At 39.3% G+C, this 23,910-nt stretch overlaps 1 protein-coding gene across 1 annotated transcript in view; it reads right to left on the bottom strand.

The window, feature by feature from the left end:
- SYCP1 (synaptonemal complex protein 1) overlaps nt 1-23,910 on the bottom strand; it is a 71,454-nt gene that overhangs the window by 33,906 nt on the left and 13,638 nt on the right. Inside the window, exons 9-17 of the mRNA XM_081112547.1 lie at nt 22,316-22,374; nt 19,800-19,869; nt 18,635-18,708; nt 12,976-13,084; nt 11,098-11,192; nt 10,432-10,616; nt 9,124-9,191; nt 1,857-1,918; nt 6-110 (exon numbers count right to left, since the gene is read on the bottom strand). Coding sequence (XP_080968673.1) covers nt 6-110; nt 1,857-1,918; nt 9,124-9,191; nt 10,432-10,616; nt 11,098-11,192; nt 12,976-13,084; nt 18,635-18,708; nt 19,800-19,869; nt 22,316-22,374 — 827 coding nt within the window. The remainder of the gene's footprint in view (nt 1-5; nt 111-1,856; nt 1,919-9,123; nt 9,192-10,431; nt 10,617-11,097; nt 11,193-12,975; nt 13,085-18,634; nt 18,709-19,799; nt 19,870-22,315; nt 22,375-23,910) is intronic.

Here is a 23,910-nt window from a genome sequence, read left to right as displayed (position 1 = left end):
CAAACCTCTCTGGTTTGAAGAAGATCGGTTAGTTCTTGTTCTGTTCCTTTTAATTCTTCAACAATCTTCTCAAACTGTTTCTTTTCATCTAAAAGCTTTTGGTTTTCTGCCTATTTAAAAATATTAACAAATCATGACAATCAAAGCACACACATATTCAAAATAATCAAACTTCCTAAATAAAGTTGGGAAGACATAATGAGTTTCTCTTTGGCTAAAATGTTTTTTAAAAGAAACGTTTGGCATTATTAAGTAAATTTCAAAACTAAGTATGATGACAGGATTTAAAAAAATCATACAGGCCATTTGAAGTCAAACCTTAATTTATGTATAAATCACTCCAATTTATTAGCACTTATTAGTCATTCACTATTCCATCAATCCTGTTTGTCCTTATTATTGCACGAAAATGTGCTTTACTATAACTTTCATGCAATAGTCATTATTCTGCCTTCCTTAATCACATTAAAGTCCAATTCCTCTTTCACATAACTGGTAAATATTTAAATATTTACTCCCTAACTTTTCTCTTAACCATTCTAAAATCTTTAAGAATATTTTCATTCTTCCTATGAAACAGTTTTAATTTACATCATTCCATCAGGATGGGCTCACTTTAATATACCATCTTAACACATTGCGGGCGGATCACAAGCATTCTCGTGTTTTCATATTAGTCAGTGTTTTACATAAATGTTAAAGGCACGCCCATTGCATTTTGAAGTTATTTATTACATGTTCTTACAAGCTAATATCTTTTTAAAGTATGATACTTTGTAAAATGTTTTTTGTACTCTTTCAATAGAAAGTTATCTGGCCACTAGGTAAAGCTAGCAATAAAACTACTGGTGCGCAATGTGTTAAGTAATGTGCCAAGAATTGAATTCATCATTCTAGACAACCAAGGGTCAGCAAACACAGCCCACAGACCAAATCCACCACTGCCTATTTTTAATAAGGCATTACTGTAATATAGCCAATCTATCTGTTTATGTATTATCCATGCCTGTTTTGCCCTATTAACAGCGAAGTTGAATCACTTCAACAGAGACCACATGGCTCACAAAGCATAAAAATTTACTAAAAGGATAACAGGGAATATTATAAATAACTCTATGCACAGAAATCTGACAACTTCAGTGAAATGTATTAATTCCTCAAAAACCCCAAACTACAAAAACCACCCAAGATTAAAGCAAGTAACCAGAGTAGTTCTATAACAAGGAAAGAATTTCTATGTCCAGATGATTTCACTGGAGAATTCTACCAAATGTATAAAGAAAAAATAACACTAATTCTATGCAATCTCTTTAGAAAATAGAAATGAAAGAAAAGCTTCCCAACTCATTTTATGAGCCCAGCATTAGCCTGATTCCAAAAGCAGACGAAGACAATCAAAGAAAAGAAAACTACAGGCAAATAGCTCTTGTTAACACAAAAACAAAAACGTTCAACAGTCTGTCCAATGTGGCTCAGAGGTTAAGCATCAACTCATTGACCAGGAGATCATGGTTCCATTCCGGGCTAGGGCACACATAAAAATCAACCAAACAATACATAAATAAGTGGAACAACAAGTCTGTCTCTCTGTCTGTCTGTCTGTCTCTCTCTCTCTGTCTCTCTCGTCAATAAATAAATTAAAAAATTGTTTAAAACCCTCTAAAGACATGAAGACAGTTATCAAGATGTATAAATAAATATTAGAATAGGTAAGAACGTGGCTTTACTAAAAATCAAATGTAATTTTTTAATATTTTATCTGAAAAAAAAGTAGCATAAAACATCTATAGTGTGAGAGTCTAAGTCAGTGGATTTGAAAAGTAATTACTCTATTTTAAGAGAAACTAAATACTTACCAAGACTTTTTTCAATTCTTCAAGTTCTACTTCTTTGTTATTGTTAAGCTTAGTCATCTCTTCTAAAGTAAGCAAAAGAATATAAATGTGTTAAAAGCTGGATTAAAAGACTAGGAAAGGAGAAACAAGAATAGTATCATTTGAAAGGGGAAGACTAAGAAATGGATTAATGTAACTGGAGTACCCTAAATCACCAATTTTCAAGCTGCAAAAAGTTTTTAAACATGCAATACCTGACTATTTAGTCAGGGGCACTGACCTCTTTTCCCTTATATTGTCAAATAAAAAATGACAACAACCAATACAACAATGGCCATCCACTGTGAATGAATCAAAATTATACCTATTTTTCGTCATATTGGCAAATTATTTTTGGTATGCTGCAGAATTTTAGTAACTAGTTTATGTGTGCCATGAGATGAAAAAAGTTGAAAATCACTGCCCAGAAGTCCAAATGGAACTATACAAAAATCACAGATAAATATTAATAACTAGAGGCCCGGGGCATGAATTCGTACGTGGGGGGATCCAGCCGGCCCACTCCAATTGGGGTGATCGGGGGGCCAGGGGCAGTTGGCCAGCAGCCCCACCCCCAATTGGCTGGGGGAAGGGGCTGCAGGCAGTTGGCAGGCTGGCCGACCCCCTGGTCTAACTCTAGTCCAACTCCCAGTCAAGGGGAAAATTTGCATATTAGCCTTTTATTACATAGGACTAGAGGCCCAGTGCACAAAAATTTGTGCACTTGGGGGGGAGGGGGGGGTCCCTCAGCCCGGCCTGTGCCCTCTCACAGTCTGGGATCCCTCGGGAGATAACGACCTGCTGGCTTAGGCCTGCTCCCGGGTGGCAGAGGGCAGGCCCAATCCCTAGGTGTAGCCCCTGGTCGGGCTCAGAGCAGGGCTGATTGGGGAGTTGGGGCGCCGCCCCGTCATGCACTGAGCAGGGCGGATCGGGAGGCTGCGATGCCACCCTTAGTCATGCTCAGGGTAGGGCCGATTGGGGGGTTGGGGCACCACCCCCTGTCACACTCAAGGCAGGGTCAATGGGGAGGTTGCGGTGCCACCCCGTCACGCACCGAGCAGGGCCAATCATGGGGTTGGGGCGCTGCCCCCTGTCACTCACAGAGCAGGGCCCATCAGGGGGGTTGGGGCTCCGTACCCTGTCACGCACAGAGCAGGGTTGATCAGGGGGTTGGGGAGCTCCCACCTGTCACGCACAGAGCAAGGCCGATCAGGGGGTTGAGGAGCTCCCCCCTGTCACTCACAGAGTAGGGCCAATAGGGGAGTTGGGGCACCGCCCCCTGTCACACACAGAGCAGGGCGGATCAGGGGGTTGGGATGCTGCCACTGTCACACTCAGGGCAGGGCCAATGGGGAGGTTATGGCTCTACCCCGTCACACACAGAGCAGGGCCCGTGGGGGGGGGGGGGGGGTTGGGGCGCCGCACCCTGTCACACACAGAGCAGGGCCAATCAGGCGGTTGGGGCGCCGCACCCTGTCACACACAGAGCCGCAGGGCTATCAGGGGGTTGGGAAGCTCCCCCGTATCAGGCACAGAGCAGGGCTGATCAGGGGGTTTGGGCGCTGCCCCGTCACGCTGATCCCAGTGCTGGGAGGCCTCACGGCTCCGCTGATCCCGGTGCTGGGAGGCATATTACCCTTTTACTATATAGGATAGAGGCCTGGTGCACAGGTAGGGGCTGGCTGGTTTGCCCTGAAGGGTGTCCTGGATCAGGGTGGGGGTCCCCACTGGGGTGCCTGGCCAGCCTGGATGAGGGAATGATGGCTGTTTGCAGCTGGTCATACTCCCTTCAGGCTAGGGGTCCCCACTGGGGTGCCTGGCCAGTCTGGGTGAGGGGCTGAGGGCTGTTTTCAGGCTGGCGGGTGACTGAAGCTCCCAACCGCTCCTTTTTTTTTTTTTTTTTTTTTTTATTCTGGGCTAGCTTTAGCTCTGAGGCTTGGCTCCAGCTCTTAGGCCTCCGCTGCTGAAAGCAGGTATCTGGTTTGTTTGGGTTCTATAATCGAAACACTATATCAACTCCAGCTCTGAGATCCCGGCTGGCTGAAGCAGGTTTCTGGGGTTTTGTTTAGCTTCTATATTTGTAACAATGTTTCAAACTGCAAGCTCAGAGGCCAGCAAGGCAGGCAGGGAACGTTAGAGTCCTCCATCACTGAAGCAAGCAAGCCTCATGTTCGCTTCAAGCTGTCTGGCTGCCAGCCGCCATCTTGGCCGGCAGTTAATTTGCATATCGCCCTGATTAGCCAATGGGAAGGGTAGCGGATGTATGGCTAATTACCATGCTTCTCTTTTATTAGATAGGATGTTTCTATAAAGCAGTGGTTCTCAACCTTGGCTGCACATTAGGATCACTTGGGAATCTTTTTAAAATCCTGATTTGTGGGCCTCATCTTCCAGAAATTCTGTTTCTTTGTTATGGGGTGGGGCCACAACATCAGTAACAAAGAAACAGAATTTCCAGAGGATGAGGCCCAGAAATCAGTATTTTAAAAAGATTCCCAGGTGATTCTAATGTGCAGCCAAGGTTGAGAACCACTGCTATAAAGTTAATTCCACAACCAAATGAGCCCAAAGTTGATTAAACAAAATAAGCAATCTATCTTTATTTGGAATGTGGTCATTCAGCATGTGTGCTTTTACTTTCAACTCATCATCCCTCTCTAAATATCTGGCCTCTTAATCTTCACTCCAAACTTAAAAGAAGTTACCCACTTAATTCCGGCTAACTCTAACCATTATACTCTGTATCTCAACATTCCAACCTCCTCTGAGACTTTAGTTTCTTTACTAACAATATAAATTGACTCTCTGTAGAGGAATCTTTTCTTTCCCTTATCACAGCTAAATATTTATTTGAATAAAAACAAATCATCCGGTTGACTTTTCTGCCTCTTCATACTATAGTCAATCTCTGAGTGGGGAGGAGGGTTGGCAGACAAATTCCTTTTTGGTTTCCTACAAACTTCTTTTTTAACCCCATGCAGAACTAATATCTCAAAGATCACCAATAACCATTTTGTGGTGTAATTCTTTGTCATTATTATAGAGCTTTCTGGCATTTGATACTATTAACCACTCTACTTTTCTCGCTTTGATTTTCCAGACCTTGCATTATTCAGATTTGTTTCCTAACTCCTGACCCTATTTTCTTTCTGACACCCTTCCTTCTTGTCACATTAAATAATGCTTTACAATGTTTTTCTTTATATACCTCCATGAATTCAGTATCAGGATAATCAATTATAAAATCTTTCCAGCCCACACCACCTGGGTTTTTTCCTCCTTACATTTTTTTAACTACCTACAAAGTTCCCAAACAATGTGTAACTGTCACCTAAATTTTATTATACCTGAAACTTGTCTTTCCTCACTGTTGAGGGTTATTAGTTGTTGTAGATGTAACTATATATTATTTAAAACAAACAAAATACTTGTAATCATTGACCACAGTCTTTAAGGAAAAAAATCAACAAAATATGAAATGCCAATGTAGAGTCTAAAATAAAAACCTGTCACATGCAAAGCTTATTCAACCATGAAGTTTAATTTTAAGTAAAAGCCATTAATTTTTTAAAACTAACATGTTTTGCCCTAGTCGGTTTGGCTCAGTGGATAGAGCCTTGGCCTGTGGACTAAAGGGTCCCAGGTTCAATTCCGGGCCAAGGGCATATGCCCAGGTTGTGGCCTCAATCCCCCTTGTAGGGGGTGTGCAGGAGGCAACCAATCAATAATTCTCTCTCATCATTGATGTTCCTATCTCTCTCCCTTCCTCTCTGAAATCAATTTTAAAAATATATATTAAAAAAAACTAGCATGTCTCCACACTCTCACCCCCAATCACATAATTGTTTTAGAAAGACTATATATAAAACCAGACTTGCCCTGACCGGTTTGGCTCAGTGGATAGAGCGCCGGCCTGCGGACTGAAGGGTCCTGGGTTCGATTCCGGTCAAGGGCATGTGCCTTGGTTGCGGGCACATCCCCAGTGGGGGGTGTGCAGGAGGCAGCTGATTGATGTTTCTCTCTCATCAATGTTTCTAACTCTCTATCCCTCTCCCTCCTCTCTGTAAAAAATCATCAATAAAATATATTTACAAAAAACAAAAACAGACTCATTACCATTAACCCAAAAGTTAAGGATTCTTTGTGGGGGGTAAAACCCATACTTATTCAATGAAGTCTATGTTAAACAACTACACCAGCTGACCACATCTTCCACCACACAGTCTCAGGTTAAATCAAGGATTCTAGGAATTGGGGCCAAAGAGACATGGTGGTGCCATAGCTCTTGATCTTTAAGCAAGAAAAACTTCCCTATGGCATAGGGCCTATGGCAAACGGACAAGCTACCAAGCCCACCCTTCCTTATACCATCTCCCATCTCATTCCCATAATCAGATGAAGCAGATTATAACATACAAGTGGGTGAAGATGAATTCTCAAATACTTGGATGAGCACACAATTAAGAATCAACAATTAATGAAGAAAAGCAAAACCATGAAAAAGAAGAACCAAATTCAATTAAGAGAATTAAATAAAATCCAAGGAGAAAGCATTAATAGAACAAATAGAAGCAGATATTTTGCTAAGTATGATAACATTAGTATGTTCCAAAAGCATATTATATCCATGAAGTAAATTATTTAGAGTTCTTGGGAATTTAAAATTTGACAACTAAGGTTTCAAAACTAGCAAAATAAACATAAAGATTGAATTAGCAGGGGAAACCCCAAACCTTTTCCCCCAAAATTCCACAAAGAACTAAAAGATAGAAAGTATAAGAAAAAAATGTTAAACATGAAGGATAGTTCCAGAACTCCCAAAATCCACTTACAGGGAGTAAGAGAACAATGACACTAGTAGAGAAGATATAAAAGAAGAAAATTTTTCAGAGCTGAGACCAGACAAAAAGTCCTAAGATTAATGGGATCTCCAACTGCTAACATAATTGTGATATGATTCCATTTTTATTTTTTTAATATATTTTATTGATTTTTTTACAGAAAGGAAGGGAGAAGGATAGAGAATTAGAAACATCAATGAGAGAGAAACATAAATCAGCAGCCTCCTGCACACCCCCTACTGGGGATGTGCCCGCAACCAAGATACATGCCCTTGACGGGAATCAAACCTGGGACCTTTCAGTCCGCAGGCTGACGCTCTATCCACTGAGCCAAACCAGTTAGGGCTGATTCCATTTTTAAAAGATACCCTCTCATATCTGTACCACTCAAATAGTCTCCAATCCTATTTCTTCAATTCTACTCTTTCTTCACTACCAGCACTCCCCACCCACCACCAAATTTATCTGCCATACAGAAGTTAGTGATTTTGAATCATATCATGTCATTCCTCTACTTAAATTTTACAATGATTATCCTTCACTGTTAGCATAAAATCAAATTTCCTTTCCTTGGCCCTGATTTGGTCCTTATCACCCCAAACTCATTTCGTTCCCTGTTCCATGTCACTTGTTATGCTGAATCACACAGGCTTTCACTCCGTCACTTGAATTAACAAAGCTCCTTTATACTTAAGAGCATTTCTACATGCTTTTACTTCTGACTGAAACACTCTCTCCTTGCCCTAACCGGTTTGGCTCAGTGCATAGAGCGTCAGCCTGCGGACTCAAGGGTCCGAGGTTCGATTCCGGTCAAGGGCATGTACCTTGGTTGCGGGCATATCCCCAGTGGGGGGTGTGCAGGAGGCAGCTGATCGATGTTTCTCTCTCATCGATGTTTCTGACTCTCTACCTCTCTCCCTTCCTCTCTGTAAAAAATCAATAAAAATATATTTAAAAAAAAAAAAAAAAAAAAAAAGAAACACTCTCTCCAGCCCTAACCAGTTTGGCTCAGTCGATAGAGCATTGGCCTGTGGACTGAAGAGTTGGATTCTGGTCAAGGGCACATACCTTGGTTGCAGATTACCCTGGTCAGGGTGCCTACAGGAGGCAAACAATTGATGTGTCTCTCTCACCTCGATGTTTCTCTGTGTCTCTCCTCTACCTTCCAACTCTCTCTAAAAATCAATGAAAAAAAATATCCTCCATTGAGGATTAACAAAAAAAAAAAAAAAGAAAGAAAAGCTCTCTTCAACTCACATGTCCTACCTCTTACTTATTTTTTAGGTTTCAGCTAAAGACCATCCCTGATTGCCAAATCTACATTAGGCCCTATTATTTTCTTCTATTGCATCATTTTCATTTCTTTCATAGCACTTATCCCAACTTGTAATTAAATGTTTTATATGTCTCCCTAAGTAAATCTCATTAGAACAAATACCATGTCTGTTATGTTCTTAATTACATATCCAAAGCTAACTGAAGAATAAACATCTAAGTCTAAATTTCATAGTTATATTATCTCACATCAAAATAATCCTATATGTAATATGCTAAGTGTCCAATCGTTCATTCGACCATTTGCTCGACCATTACACTAGTTGCTATGATGTGCACTGACCACCAGGGGGCAGATGCTCCAACCCCCATCAGCCTTCATGCACCTGGCCTCTAGTATATAATAATAAGCAGTAGACGCAATAGAAAACACAAGAGGGAGAATCTTTTATAGAACTAGAGTGAAAGCAAACATGGGTATATACACACAAAACTGGTCACAGAAACAAAAACTATTTACAGCAACATCAGAATGAAAACTATACCAAGTAAAGAAACTAAGAATAAAATTACTTGACAAAGTTTTACAGTTAACTTCAACTAAGTTGGTATGCACCAGTTTAAATGGGCAATGAAAAGATAGCTTATATTTAAAGAGTTTGAACTTAGGCAATGAGATGGCTCTTTGTAACACAAAACAGTCAGATTTGAATTGCATAATGAACTGAATAGTCTTTCTTAAGGTTTACATTTTTTCTATCTCTGAAAAAGCAAAAAAAAAATCAAATAATGAATTATTGGTAAATGAAAGAGGAGAAACTATATTTTATTCTGAAATAGTGTTTATGTGCCGAAACCGGTTTGGCTCAGTGGATAGAGCGTCGGCTTGCGGACTGAAAGGTCCCAGGTTCGATTCCGGTCAAGGGCATGTACTTGGGTTGCGGGCACATCCCCAGTGAGAGATGTGCAGGAGGCAGCTGATCGATGTTTCTCTCTCATCAATGTTTCTGGCTCTCTGTCTCTTTCCCTTCCTCTCTGTAGAAAATCAATAAAATATATTAAAAAAAAATAGTGTTTATGTTTTTAGAATTGGCTAATATTATCATGTACACATATAATTCTCTAAATCTTACCCAGTTCACTTGATTTCTTCTGAAGTTCCATGGTAAGTATTTTCAATTGGTCTTCACTTTTTTCCAATCTTGTAAAACATAATATTAATTTGCAATGTAAAATATTATTTTAGTGAAAATTCATCTAATAACTAAAATTGGTGCAATCTATCTTAGCACAGATTCATTCATTCAATTATAAAGCATTTTTTGAGTACCTACTTTGTGCCAGATAGTGTAACACTTTAAAATAAAATATTGCTAGTATAAATATATAGTTGTATATTAATTAATCTACATAAAATCTTAAAGGTTGTGGTCACAATTTATCTCTTTCTTATTTATGGTAATCAAATTAATATATCCTAGAACTTTGATATTGAGTATGTAACTACTACTATACTGAATTCTGCCTCAGGAACAATATAATTATGAAAACACGTGCAATTTGCTTAACTCGAGCCTCTGCCTTTCCATTTCCTTGTCTATAAAACTGAGGTAATTAGAACAGATGACATCTAAGATCGCTTACAATTCTAAAATTTGAAAATCAACTAGATCGGTCAATCAAGAATATAAGATTAGCTGAACTAGAAAAGCTAGCTTTTCTTCCTTTACAAGACACAAGCAGTAGAGAAGAAATACTGTTAGGCCCAGTTTATGACTTCAGAGAAAAACTTGTTTCTTTTATCCTAATTACCCTAATTCTAATGAGACAAAAATAACTACCGAGGCCTCATTAACACTGCTTTATATGAATTTTTCCTTAATACAAAGTAATGAAAAACATCAAGTTTTTAGCTCACATTTTAGACAAAATATTTCAGATGAAATGCGAATGAATAGTTTATTTTATAATTAATCATATTCATTAATTCATTAATGAATTCACTAATTCATTAATCCATTAATCTAATAAAAATATTTTAGTACATTCTTTGTACCAGGTTAATTTCTAATTTTACAAATAAGAAAGAATGTTACAGACCTCAGTAAAATAAACCTCACTTCCCCATAAGAAGTTATTACTATGAAACCAATAATAACTCAGTTTAAATATGTCATATAACTACATCAGCACTTATCAGCTTATCTATTTAGCTTGATTTTATGGCAAAGTATGCATGGGAACGATCCTAGAAAATACCTGCTATCTTTTCCTAGTATACCTACCTACCCAATACAAACTTTTAAAATGTATTCCCAGTTTATACTTTAAAAAAAAGACTGGTTACAATTGTTAAAGGAATTACAAGTCAGTTGACAATGAATAGAAAATGCACTGAACATTAAGCCTTTTTTATTCATCTAAATAAGAAATAGTTTTACCTCTGATGTTCTGTTGTCATTAACTCTTTCAAGTTGCAAATGGTAGTTTTAAGTTCAGTAACCACAAATGAATTAGCAGCTTTAGCTTTATTAAATTCTTCCATTTGAGTTTCTTTTGCTTCAGTGAGCTGATGTATTTTTTTTGTTGCTATCTGTAAATCTTCCTCTAAAGCCTTTTGAGTACTCTGAATGAAATAAAGTAGAAAAGAAAAGCAATGATCCAAGGCCCTTAAGAAAAAAAGCTGAACTCCTCAGCTTCTGTAATTTGCTGTCCCTCCTTATCCTGTCACTCCCCTCTTCTACCCCACCCACTAATCTTATTTCAATTCACCATTCCTCCAAAGCCCACCTAAAGTCTCACCCTCTCCATGGAGACTTCCTAGCCAATCCAGCCTACAGCGTTCTTATATTCTTACTGCTATTGCAGCAATTTTTGCCTGAATCACACTATTGGTACCTAGTATGAATGATCTTGTATTTTAGTTATATTTTAATGGGCTTTTCAACTAATGTCTCTAATTAAACCATAAGCATTTTGTGACAGGGATTGTATCCTCTCTATTTGAAGCTATGGGTCCTTGTACATAGTAATACCATTCCGTAAATATTTGTTGACTGATGAATAGTGTGAGACTTATCACACACTAATCAGTTTTTAAATCATACCACACTTCTTTGCAAAGACATTTTACAATCTTCTAGTTCTGATGTTAAATGATCGTGCTTCTCATTTGATTCTTTTAGGTTTTCATCCTGTAATTCTAAAAAAGAAAATTGTAAATAAGTAGTACTTAATAGAAAAGAAAACAAATAAAACTTGTAACAATTACATTTTTTTCTCCATTAGATACCCCAAAATGAGAAAGAAATATGCAAATATAGATATGCTGGTATTGGTCATCATCAACTTTTATTGACTTTTCAAGATTGTTATTTCCCAAGCACTCAATGGTGAATATATAAATATTTTCAATGCTACATTTTTAATAATAGCTGAATACTGGAAACAATCTAAATATCCAAAAGGAGATAGATTAAATTATAGTGGTACATACATATAATTGTATAACATGTAGCCACTATAAATGACCATACAGATGCTATTTATTATTAATTTGGACAGATATTTATTAAAAATTATAGAATTTCCCAAGCCAGTTTGGCTCAGTGGATAGAGCATCAGCCTGAGGACTGAAGGGTCCTGGGTTTGATTCTGGTCAAGGGCACATACCTTGGTTGCAGGCTCAATCTCTAGTACTGGTCAAGGGCATGCAGGAGGCAACTAATTGATGTCTCTCTCTCACAATGATGTTTCTCTCTCTGTGTCTGTCTCTCCCTCTCACTTCCACTCTCTCTAAAAATCAATGGAAAAATATCCTCGGGTGAGGATTAACGCCCCCTTCCACCACCCCCCCCCCCAAAAAAAAACAAACACTAAACCATGCTAGCCAAGCTGTGGTGTCCATTGTGATACTATTTATTAAAGTCTGATAACCAAATGTTTTTTCTGAGAAATTATAGCCACAAACTAATCCTTAGGTATATGTGGTAACTGAACGTATGCTGTCTGAATGTCCCAAAAAGCTGCAAGTCAAAACTTAATTTGAAGTGCTCTTAAGTTCTCCTAGGATCCCAGAGCTACAAATGCAAATTTTCTCTGTAAAAATATACTTCCAACCCAGGTCTTAAAGAATTTCCACAGATGAAGTTATCGGATTTACAATCAAAAACCAAAAGAAAATAAAACACCATGAACAAATTCAGCAGAATAAACAAAAAGCAGACTTGGACCTGCAAAGATCCCCGATGTTCTAATTACTAACTATGGGTTTATTAAAAATAAGTATTATATCAATCAATCTTCAAAAAAGAAAAAGCGGTAAGGAAGATGTCCATCAACTAAATAAAACTTCTATAAATGACATATATAAAATTAAAACTGGTGTAACGCGGGAGGTATATCATCCAACAAACCATTCCCCTAAAAAGGGATAAAAATTCAGGATGAAATATAAAGAACATTAAAATAATCAATTGTTATTGGAATGCATCAGTGAACAAAAAAAAGATCCCTGTTTTCATAGAGCACTTTTCTGAAACTAAATAAGAGTATGAAAGGAAAAGAGAAGTGTATGTACTTTGAAAAAGCTCCCTAAGTGACTCTATTATGCTCTCCTTGTACAGGTTCACTCCAGGCTTGAAATTACAGTACAAGAAAGCAATATAACAAAACTGTGATGAGCCCTGACCAGTTTGGCTCAGCGGACAGAGCGTTGGCCTGCGGACTCAAGGGTCCCGGGTTCGATTCAGGTCAAGGGCATGTGCCTTGGTTGTGGGCACATCCCCACTGGGGAGTGTGCAGGGGGCAGCTGATCGATGTTTCTCTCTCATCGATGTTTCTAACTCTCTATCCCTCCCCCTTCCTCTCTGTAAAATATCAATAAAATGTATTTTTTTTAAAACTGTGATGAAAGCCAAAAATTAAAGCATAACAAAGAAGAATACATAAGACACATTGTTATATTTTATTATATAAATTCTTACTTATTTTTTCTTCTAATTGATTCACTCTATCTCTGGATTCCTCTAGCAGCAAAGTTAACTCTTTTATTTTATTTTCTTTCTCATTGTTTTGGATCAATAGCAGTGATACCTAAAATTGAATATTAAATACCATATTATAGATACGAAAAATAAAATATGATGCCTTAGCATTTATCATCACCTATGATTACTTTATGTACTTGTTTATATGTTTTTCATCTGGCTGTGCCTAGCATTTAGTACATGCTTGCTCAAAAAAACCTTTATTAAATGAATGGAGAAACTACAGCAGGTCCTCAAAAATGATGTTTCATTCAATGTTGTTTTGTTATAATTTTGATGCGATGACGTAGGAACTTAACTTTTGTTTATATCAATTAGCCTATGGTAAATTGGTTTCATTATACTTCGATCCAAGAACCTATTGATGACATTAGGTGAGGCTTACTATAATATGACACACCCAATATTATAGTATGCATTTTAACTTATTACTGACATTATTTTTTAATTAAATCTTTATTGTTCAGATTATTAAAGTTGTTCCTCTTTTTTCCCTCCATAGCTCCCCTCCACCCGGTTCCCACCCGACCCTCCGCCCTCACCCCCTTCCCACTGTCCTCATCCATAGGTGTACGATTTTTGTCCAGTCTCTTCCTGCATCCCCCACACTCTTTTCCCCCCAATAATAGTCAGTCCACTCCCTTTCAATGCCCCTGATTCTATTATAATCACCAGTTCATTCTGTTCATCGGATTATTTATTCACTTGATTTTTAGATTCACTTGTTGATAGATGTGTATTTGTTGTTCATAATTTGTATCTTTACCTTTTTCTTCTTCTTCCTCTTCTTAAAGGATACCTTTCAGCATTTCATATAATACTGGTTTAGTGGTGATGAAACCCTTTAGCTTTTCCTTATCTGTGAAGCTCTTTATCTGACCTTCAATTCTGAATGATAGCTTTGCTGGATAAAGTAATCTTGGTTGTAGGTTCTTGGCATTCATCACTTTGAATATTTCTTGCCACTCCCTTCTGGCCTGCAAAGTTTCTGTTGAGAAATCAGCTGACAGTCGTATGGGTATTCCCTTGTAGGTAACTGAGTTTCTTTCTCTTGCTGCTTTTAAGATTCTCTCTTTGTCTTTTGCCCTTGGCATTTTAATTATGATGTGTCTTAGTGTGGTCCTCTTTGGATTCCTTTTGTTTGGGGTTCTCTGTGATTCCTGGACTTGTAAGTCTATTTCTTTCACCAGGTAGGGGAAGTTTTCTGTCATTATGTCTTCAAATAGGTTTCCAATATCTTGCTCTCTCTCATCTTCTGGCACTTCTATAATTCGGATATTGGTACGCTTGAAGCTGTCCCAGAGGCTCCTTACAATATCTTCGTATTTTTGGGCTCTTTTTTCATTTTGCTTTTCCGGTTGGGTGTTTTTGCTTCTTCGTATTTCAAACCTTTGACTTGATTCTTACGATACTTTGGTCTGCTATTGGGAGTCTGTATAGTATTCTTTATTTCAGTCAGTGTATGCTTAATTTCTAGTTGGTCCTTTATCACAACCTCGAGGGTCTCACTAGATTTCTTGAGGGTCTCATTAAGTTTATCGGTGGTTTCTAGAAAATTCTTGAAAAACCTTAAAAGTGTGGTTTTGAACTCTATATCCAGTAGTTTGCTTTCCTCCATTTCTGTCATTTGTGTCCTGTTTCTTTGTCTCGTCATATTTTATGCTTCGCTGTGTCGATAGAGTGGCTTTCTGTGCTAAGTGTCCTATAGGGCCCAGTGGCTCAGCCTCCCCAATTACCTGAGGTAGACACTCTTGGTGCACCCCCTTGTGGGCTTTGTGCACAGTCTTGTTGTAGTTAAGCCTTGATTGTTGTAGGTAACACTGGGAGGGATTGACCTCCAGGCCAATTGGCTGTGAGAATCAGCTGTTTCTGCAGTGGGAGAACTTTTGTGCTAGAGACACCCCACCGGGACAAGACTTGCTTCAGTGGGGCTTTGGTGCTCACTGAGGCTGCCCCCCGAGTGTGTCCTTTATGGATCCGAGGAGCTGCAATCTGGATGGTCCCACTCTGACCAGCGGGCACACTGGCTCCTGGATCTCTAAGGAGGTGCTAATCTAGCCTCTACCTGAGGCTACCCAGCAGAAGCCAGCTGTGAAGCAATGCAAGTTGCCGTGGGGCCTTGGGCCAGCTGCAGTTTCTTAAGTAATTTTCAGATTACAAAGGGCCGGGCCTTTCATATGCAAAAGCCTCTGCTTGGGCGGGGCAGGGTCCCAGGGGATCAACAGGGCGGAGCGAGCAGTTATGGCTGCTCTCAGTCCTGCCCTCAGAGGCCCCGCTTCTCAGGGTCCCGGCAATCGCTGCGAGCACCTCCAAGAGAAAGCTGCCCTCGAGTTCCGACCGATGCCAGACAGTCCCGTTTCTCCCGTATGAGTCTGGGTCCCCAGAGACTCACCCGGAACTGGAGTTCAGAGCTTGAGACTCCCTCCCAATTGAAAAAGACAACCGTGTCCTCAGCCACCAGCCCTATCCGCATGCACCTCTGCACCTTAGTATTTTACTTTCGCACTGCGCCTCCTCTGAGTCTCGGTATGCTTTTCTCTTTCCTTCTAGTTGTAGAATTTCCACTCAGCCAGCCTTCCTGTGGTTCTGGATGATGTCCATTCCGTCTTTTAGTTGTATTTTTGAATTGGTTGTGCGAGGCAGCAATCTCCGCTGTTTACCTATGCCACCATCTTGGTTTCTCCCCATTACTGACATTATACAATAAAATCTACTTGGTTCATTTACTACATAAACTAGAGGCCTGGTGCATGGATTCGTGCACATCAAAAGGAAATTAATTAGAAGGTGGCCTCGGAGTAGGACTTGGCAAGAAGGGCCGGACACACCCTAGAGCCAACCTCCCCTGGTCCCTCCCAGCCGGCTGCACCTGAGACGGTGCTGGGGCTCAAAGCGCATCTGCGGAGTAAGCATGGTCTCTCTGGCAGGTGGGGTCCCTTGGTCTGGCCTGCGGGAATCGGGCAGAAACCGGCAGGTCCAACTTCGCCTGAGGGGTCCCAGAGTGCGAGAGGGACTATATAATAAAGGCCTAATATGCAAATTGTCCCCTTGGGTGGTCGTTCAACCAGGAGTTTGACTGGGAGGTCAAGAGTTCGACCGCTGACCACTAGGGGGTGGCACGGAACATGGCGGGTGTTGGCAACGCGCTGTCACTTGGCAACTTGGCAACTCCTACGTTGAGCGTCTGCCCCCTGGTGATCAGTGCACATCATACCTACCAGTCAGCCGGTCACTTAGCCTTTTATATATATAGAAGATATTCTTGAGAACTCACACCATTCCAGAAACCACAATAAGCATTGAGTACAGAGACATGAAGGAACTAACCTTCAAAAAAACTCATAGCCTAGACTAGGACACAAACAACTCTACTTGAATATATTAGTAATAGGGCAAAAAGATTACAGGAATTGGGAAAGAAACACCTTTATCAATCTTGGGGGATGTAATAAAAAAGTAATCCTTCTCAGAGAGGACTGAATCAAGTATTACAGACAAACAGAAACTAATTAGGGAAACAAGGGGAAATAAGCATTCTAGACCAGCGGTCACCAACTGGTGGTCCGCGGACCACTGGTGGTCCGTGAGGTCCAAAAGGTTGGCACTACTGGTTTAAGGAAATCTTTGGAGCAGCAGTTGCCAACTGGTGGTCTGCAGACCACTGGATATCCATGAGGTCCAAAAGATTGGCAACTGCTGTTCTAGACTCATACAAGGACAGAAAGGATCAAAAGATCATGCTTCATACAGAGAACTGAAAGTATTCAGATAGCTAAAATTCTGAGAGGGACGGGTGGAAGGTGGAGTTGCCAACGGGGTTATGGATATTGGTAGGCAACGAAACAGGCCTTCTGGCCCTGACGAGGAAAAAAAATCCTATATAATAAAGGCCTAATATGCAAATTGTCCCCTTGGGTGGTCATTCAATCAGGAGTTTGACTGGGAGGTCAAGAGTTCGACCGCTGACCACCAGGGGGTGGCACGGAACATGGCGGGGGGTGGCACGGAACATGGCGGGTGTTGGCAACGCGCTGCAACCTCTCTCCAGCTACCTGGGTGCAGGGGTGATGAGAGGAGGTGCAGTGAGAATGCAGGGTGATGGCTAAGCTTGCTGTCACTCTCCCCGCTAACCGCTCCATGGGACACCAGGGCTTGCGAGCCAGGGAAGCCCCCACACGCAGGTGCCAGGTGCCCATGAGGAGCCCGCCCCACACCTATACGGCCTCTTTCAGGTAACCTGGGCCGCAGCCACTGGGACTGCAGGCGCTGGTCAGGCTCCCCATGGGTTCACGCAGGAGCCGGTCTGTGAGGCCAGCCAGCAGAGAGCGCACTGCCCGCCCGGTTTCCATGCAGCACCACTGGGCAGCCCAGAGGCCCACACACTAGCCCTGGCCCTCAGTATCCAGCCACGCTCACCACATCTCTGCGTGGGGCCTCGGGCGCCGTGACTCAGGTGGAAGGTGGCACATGGGAACCCGGGGGCCCAGGTGTTGCCCAGGGCCCAGAGGTCAACTGGGACCTGCCCTTCCATGCCATACACTCACACTTCGATCGACGGCCAGGCCTAGGGACTGCACGAATTTCATGCACCAGGCCTCTAGCAATAATAATAACAATAATAATAATAACGATGACATTTAGGAGTTCCCAGCAAAAACACTAGCTGGCCATACCATCATTTTACAGGGAACCCCAACAATCTATAAGCTCTGCCCATACACCTAAAACTCCAACAAGCTTTTTAAAAATGCATTCTATTTTTATGTTCTTTATAATAAGCACACTTTAACTTTTAAAAAGACCTCCTTTCAGAAATCTGGTTTAAAAATTCAGTTAAAATATAGAAAATTGCTAACTCTTTCAAAGTACCTAAGCATGACACAAATTATTCTACCATTAAACCAGAACTAAAATAAAACTCTATCTTCTCTGTACTTTCAATAACTTTTGCTACTATTATTTAAGTAGATACCGTTATTATCTATCATTACAAGGTATCATGTGGCAAATCAGAGAAAAAAAACATAGGAAACAAAGAGGATTCCTTTCTATATATTGCTTTCCACTGAAAAGCAGAAGGCTTGAAACTGATAAAGTTGGCCTAATAATTATTTGAGACCAACATTCTTGTGATGTCAAAGAACAAAGACTTGCCACTTTTAAGTCTAACACTATGTGAAATTAATAGAAAGAAAAAATTTTTTAGTTCACCTTCACTGGTGTCATGAATAGTGTATTTCACAATAAATTACAAAATGTGGGGTGAGTGGTCAATGTGGGAGAGTGATCTTTACATTTTATGAGGTTGTTGTTTGAACAGAAGTTCTCTCAAAATAAACTATTTCTGCAGCAATGTCCTAATACAAATAATGTAGAAGATTAATTTTCTAAATGGACTAGCATTCATCACATGTGCATATTTGAGTCAATGAAAACTAATTCTGCTAGGGAAAAGGCTGAATATTTAAATATATAATATTAAAATAATCTAATAGAAATTTATCATGCAGTCAGAAAATATGTTTCTTTTGAAACTTTAAGTATTTTGTAAATTAGCAAATGCAAAGTATACAGAAAGTTAATTTTAAAAACACACCTGCTTTTCCTTGTCATTTACTTCCTTCTTGTGTTCTTCTTTAAGGTGTTGGATTTTTTCATAATTTTCATTTACTTTAAAAGTAAGACAAATATACTTTAACATATTAACATAATTGTATAACAAATAAAACTTAAATTTTTGAAATCTACTTAGCTAGATATCAAACCACAAATGTTTCTAACAAGCAAAAACTGTTTTCTTGGTAATTTTAGTAAAATAGTGAATTTAATAGCAAAGTAACAATAACTTAAGAAAATTCTACTTTTACATAAAACATATATAAAAGTTCCTTATAACATATTTTAAATACATATTGCTATTTTTTCATGCAACTTCACCAAGAAATGTAAAAATAAGAGCAAATCATACTTCTAAAAATTAAATACAAACCATAAGTTTGCCCTAACAGGTTTGGCTCATTGGATAGACGCAGCCGTGGGCAAACTATGGCCCGCGGGCCGGATCCGGCCCATTTGAAATGAATAAAACTATTGAAATAAAAGACCATACCCTTTTATGTAATGATGTTTACTTTGAATTTATATTAGTTCACACAAACACTCCATCCATGCTTTTGTTCTGGCCCTCCGGTCCAGTTTAAGAACCCACTGTGGCCCTCGAGTCAAAAAGTTTGCCCACCCCTGGGATAGAGTGTCAGCCTGCGGATTCAAGGGTCCCAGGTTCAATTCTGGTCAAGGGCATGTACCTTGGTTGCAGGCACATCCCCAGTAGGGGGTGTGTAGGAGGCAGCTGATGTTTCTCTCTCATTGATGTTTCTAACTGTCTATACCTCTCCTTCCTCTCTGTAAAAAACCAATATTTTTTTTTAAAAAAACAACATAAAATTGTACTCATTCAATACATGCAGTTTACTGTATGTCAATTATATCTCAATAAAACTTTTTTTAAAAAAACCATGTTTTATTTCAGGAAAAATGTAGCTTTGAAGCCAAAAACATATTTTTTAACATATGTCAATTCCTTGTCACATTCCCCAAGATTCTGAGAGGCTTACAAAATCACATACAATACAAAAATCAAAAGAGTTAGGCATCAAGTTGAAGGTATTTAAACATTAACAGAATGTAATAAAAATATAAACAGAATCTAATGAAAATATTTTTATATTTATAATAATATAAAAATTAAATAGGATCCCTACATTTAAAACGCATTTCTAGTCCGGAATTCTCAGCTTGCACACGAAGTTCCTCAAAAGCTATTATCATTTTCTGAAATACAAAGTTTTAACTTTTAAGGATCATACTTAAGACTTTTTTAAGTAGCTTTCTTCAAACTATAAAAATATTAATAAATTTTTATTACATGGTCATTACATTTAAAACCATACAACTTTGAACAATGAAAACCCTATAACTTTTGCCCTGACCGGTTTGGCTCAGTGGATATGGCGTCGGCCTGCGGACTGAAAGGTTTCAGGTTTGATTCCGGCCAAGGGCATGTACCTTGGTTGCGGGCACATCCCCAGTGGGAGGTGTGCAAGAGGCAGCTGATCGATGTTTCTCTCTCATCGATGTTTCTAACTCTCTATCCCTGTCTCTTCCTCTCTGTAAAAAAATCAATAAAATATATATTTTTTAAAAAACCCTATAACTTTTAATAATTCAATAATTTGTAAAAACGTATTGTCTATTGTGTTAGCTTCTCAGATGCTAGGTACTACAGACAAGTTATATATTATCAAACAGCAATAAAAATGATTACCACTTGCCGAAACCGGTTTGGCTCAGTGGATAGAGCGTCGGCCTGCGGACTGAGGGGTCCCAGGTTCGATTCCGGTCAAGGGCATGTACCTGGGTTGTGGGCACATCCCCAATGGGAGATGTGCAGGAGGCGGCTGATCGATGTTTCTCTCCCATCGATGTTTCTAACTCTCTATCTCTCTCCCTTCCTCTCTGTAAAAAAATCAATAAAATATATTTTAAAAAAATGATTACCACTTACTTAATAGCCTTAGTAGCAAAATCTATAATTTTATCTTTACTTTTACTTAGTTATTTAATATCTGTCTTCCCCTGCCGGGAGCCGGTCCATCCTTGCTGTTTCAAGGGACCTGGCGTATATGGCATACTGTTCTTAATATGTTTGCTCACCTTCTTGGCACTATGTGTTTTAACCAAGGTCTCTGAGAAAGGTTGTTTCCCCAGGTAGGGATTTTCCCCTGAAGTTAGGGAGGGACTAAAACCTCTTAACTAAGTGCCAGGCGGGTAATTAATCACTTTAACTACGAACAATAATGCTTAAGCTACATAATCTTTACTCCCTGGAATGGAGATAAGAAATGCCCTAACCTTTGGAATAGAGATTGATAGGATTGGAATCAACTGGTATAAATACAGATGTAACAAGACAGAACCAAGAAGACAGAACCAAGAAGACAGAACCTACACAGAACCTAGAGACAGAAGAACTTCACTGGAGAGAACATGGCAAAAGATCCTGGACAGAAACTGGCAACAGAACCTAGAGACAGAACCTAGCGAGAGAACATGGCAAAAGATCCTGGACTGAACCTGACTACAGAAATTGGCAAGAGAACCTGACTAGAACCTGGTGACTGAACCTGGCTGGAGAACCTGGAGAACCTAGCAAGAGAACATGGACACAGAACCTGGCTGGAGATCCTAACCAGAACTTTGCTGGAGATCCTGACCAGAACTTGGCTAGAGATCCTGGCTAGGCTGCTGATCAACTGAACGCTGTCTCCATGTCATTCCTTCTTCGCTGACTCCGTCCACACCTTTGGGGACCCCTGGACCTGCTGGGGCTGGACCCCGGCATTCCCTACTAAAGCATAATCTCTGTGAGGTTCCTTCCCATAGGAGTCCAAATTACATGTTCATCATCTGGCAGCATGAGTTCAGTTCATTCAACATTCAATAAATCTTGATTTGTAAAATTGGATGAATTCATTTATTCAATTAATAAAGTTACTGAGTATCTATTATGTACCAGGTACTGTGTTAGGCACTTAAGAAAAAGTCCTTATCCTACTGAAACCAACTAACATTCCAGTATAAAAAAGAATGCACACACACATATATGTACATCAGATAACTGTCATGTATTTTTAAGTGCTCTTCAGAAAAGTTAAACGAGGTGAAGAGATTAATAATTTAATAGAAAGGTATTTTAGATAAAGTAGTAAGGAGGTATTTAAAAAGAAGAATGAAGCTTATGAGTCTGCATAAGATCCTGGACACAAAAGTTCTAGAAAAGGGAATAAATTGAAAGAACCAAGATAAGAAAGAGCTTAACAAGTTTGAGAAACATAAGAATGACTACAGTAGAGAAGCAAAGTGGAGAATGACAGGAGATGGGATAAGACAGGTTAAGCAGGAACCAGATACATTAAACTATTACGTTTTTCAAATTAATGATTTTGTGTCACAATGTGCTAGTGTCTGACACAGAAGTAATAAATATTTGATATATTAAGTTAAATAATGTCACTAACCTGTAAATTCAAAAGTTGCCCAGTAACAAAACATTAACACTCATCATATAGAACCTGGGGAACTTTATTGGTGATATTATCATATGTCAACAAATAAATAATAATCCCTTTGGCAAGAACAGTTTTCTACATCTTTGTAGCTATCACTCTACTTTGCTTAGAAATAACTTAGTTTAAAATATTAAATTTTCACCACTTACCTCAATGTTATTATTTAGGTCCACATAAACTTGCCTAGTTTCTTCCCGTTCATATTCATCTATCAATATAAAATATTTTAAAATTAAATTTTAAAACACTTATGATGCCAACAAGATAATAGTAAAATGCCTCAGGAAAACATTAAAATTTTGTATTAGTTATATCTTATGAGCCCTTTAAAGTAGCACCAAAAGCAGTTTCATCGTGAGTCATGGTTATACTTTATATCAACCTCAAAAGCTTGGTGCTGTTCAATTATCTCTAATTTCCTTTCATAAAATTACTATTTATGAATTTATTAAAAGTTTTATAAAGTATAATTTTAACCTTTACTATGAATAGGGGTTTAACAATTATTCTATAAAGTATTTTTCCCTTTGTATATTTAAGATTCATGAGGTACATGAAAGGTAAAGCTTGCTCTTGTCTCTTGTTCTATCTCTGAGGAGGCAGAAAGGAAGAAAACCTTAAAATAGGAAGAGTTAGTTTAAGAATGGCCCCAAAGAGAAACCCCCTATGAATCCCTTATGACCTTTTTGTGTATGGTTTTAGGGGAGTAATGATTCCCTCTAACTCTACTCAAGCATTCAGTAAAGGCAGTAAAACTTGGAGTTGGTAGGTAGTGATGAGGGGGATTAAGGTAGAAGGCAATATAAGAAAATGTGGTTTTTCCCCCAAATGAGGCCAGTAGCACAGAAACCACATTGAATTGGCCAGTATTAGTTCCAGATTCTCAATAACAGCTGCAAAACAAGAGAACAGCAGCTATTGCAGACTCAAATGTCAACGAGAAGTCAAACAACCAAAAAGTAGGTGGTTCTTTAGAAGAATATAAGTACCCTAAATCCTTCAAAAATACTGGAGAGCCCAGCCGGCATGGTCCTGTGAACCAGGAGGCCATGGTTCAATTCTTAGTCAGAGCACATGCCCACGTTGCAGGCTCCCAATGTGGGGTGTGCAGAAGGCAGCTGATCAATGATTTTTCTCTCATCATTGATATTTCTGTCTCTCCCTCTCCCTTCCTCTCTGAAATCAATAAAAAATATATTCAAACAAAAATACTGGAGAAACCTCTAAACTAATCATAGCACGTGAACAAGAGCTGAACTATTTTTATTTGAATATTAAAAGCCTAGAAACCTTAAGGAAATAGAGGCAGAACACATCAGTGTTTCAACAGAAAGACAGTTCAAACTTCTTACTCCACCTATTCACTGTCTCATTTTCACTACCTAACATACAGCAACAAACCTTCTTTATTCCTCAGAAACTATTTGTGCTAGAGAATTGCATTCTATCACCAACACCTTCAATCTTCCTACTACCACAGACTGGGCCTTAGACTCGGAGTTTCCCTTGTTTCAACACCTTGTGCAAAGGAGCATGGTGGGATAAAGCACAGAAAACCAGGGGACCTGGTTGGGTCATGACAACAGGTACAAGGAACAACTCAGCAGTAACCCATGTGGACCATTAACTGAATACTAATCAAACTGATAAAAGACTCAATGGCTAGATGACTGAAAAACAAATGTCCCTCTACACCACATGGTATTACATATGCACTCCCAAATTCAGATATAACCCCAGGGAA

This window comes from Myotis nattereri, assembly GCF_964212035.1.
Source record: "Myotis nattereri genome assembly, chromosome: 18".
Lineage (NCBI taxonomy): Eukaryota > Metazoa > Chordata > Mammalia > Chiroptera > Vespertilionidae > Myotis > Myotis nattereri.
Note: the sequence above shows the minus strand (reverse complement) of the source record. Positions and strands in the feature narration are given on the sequence as shown.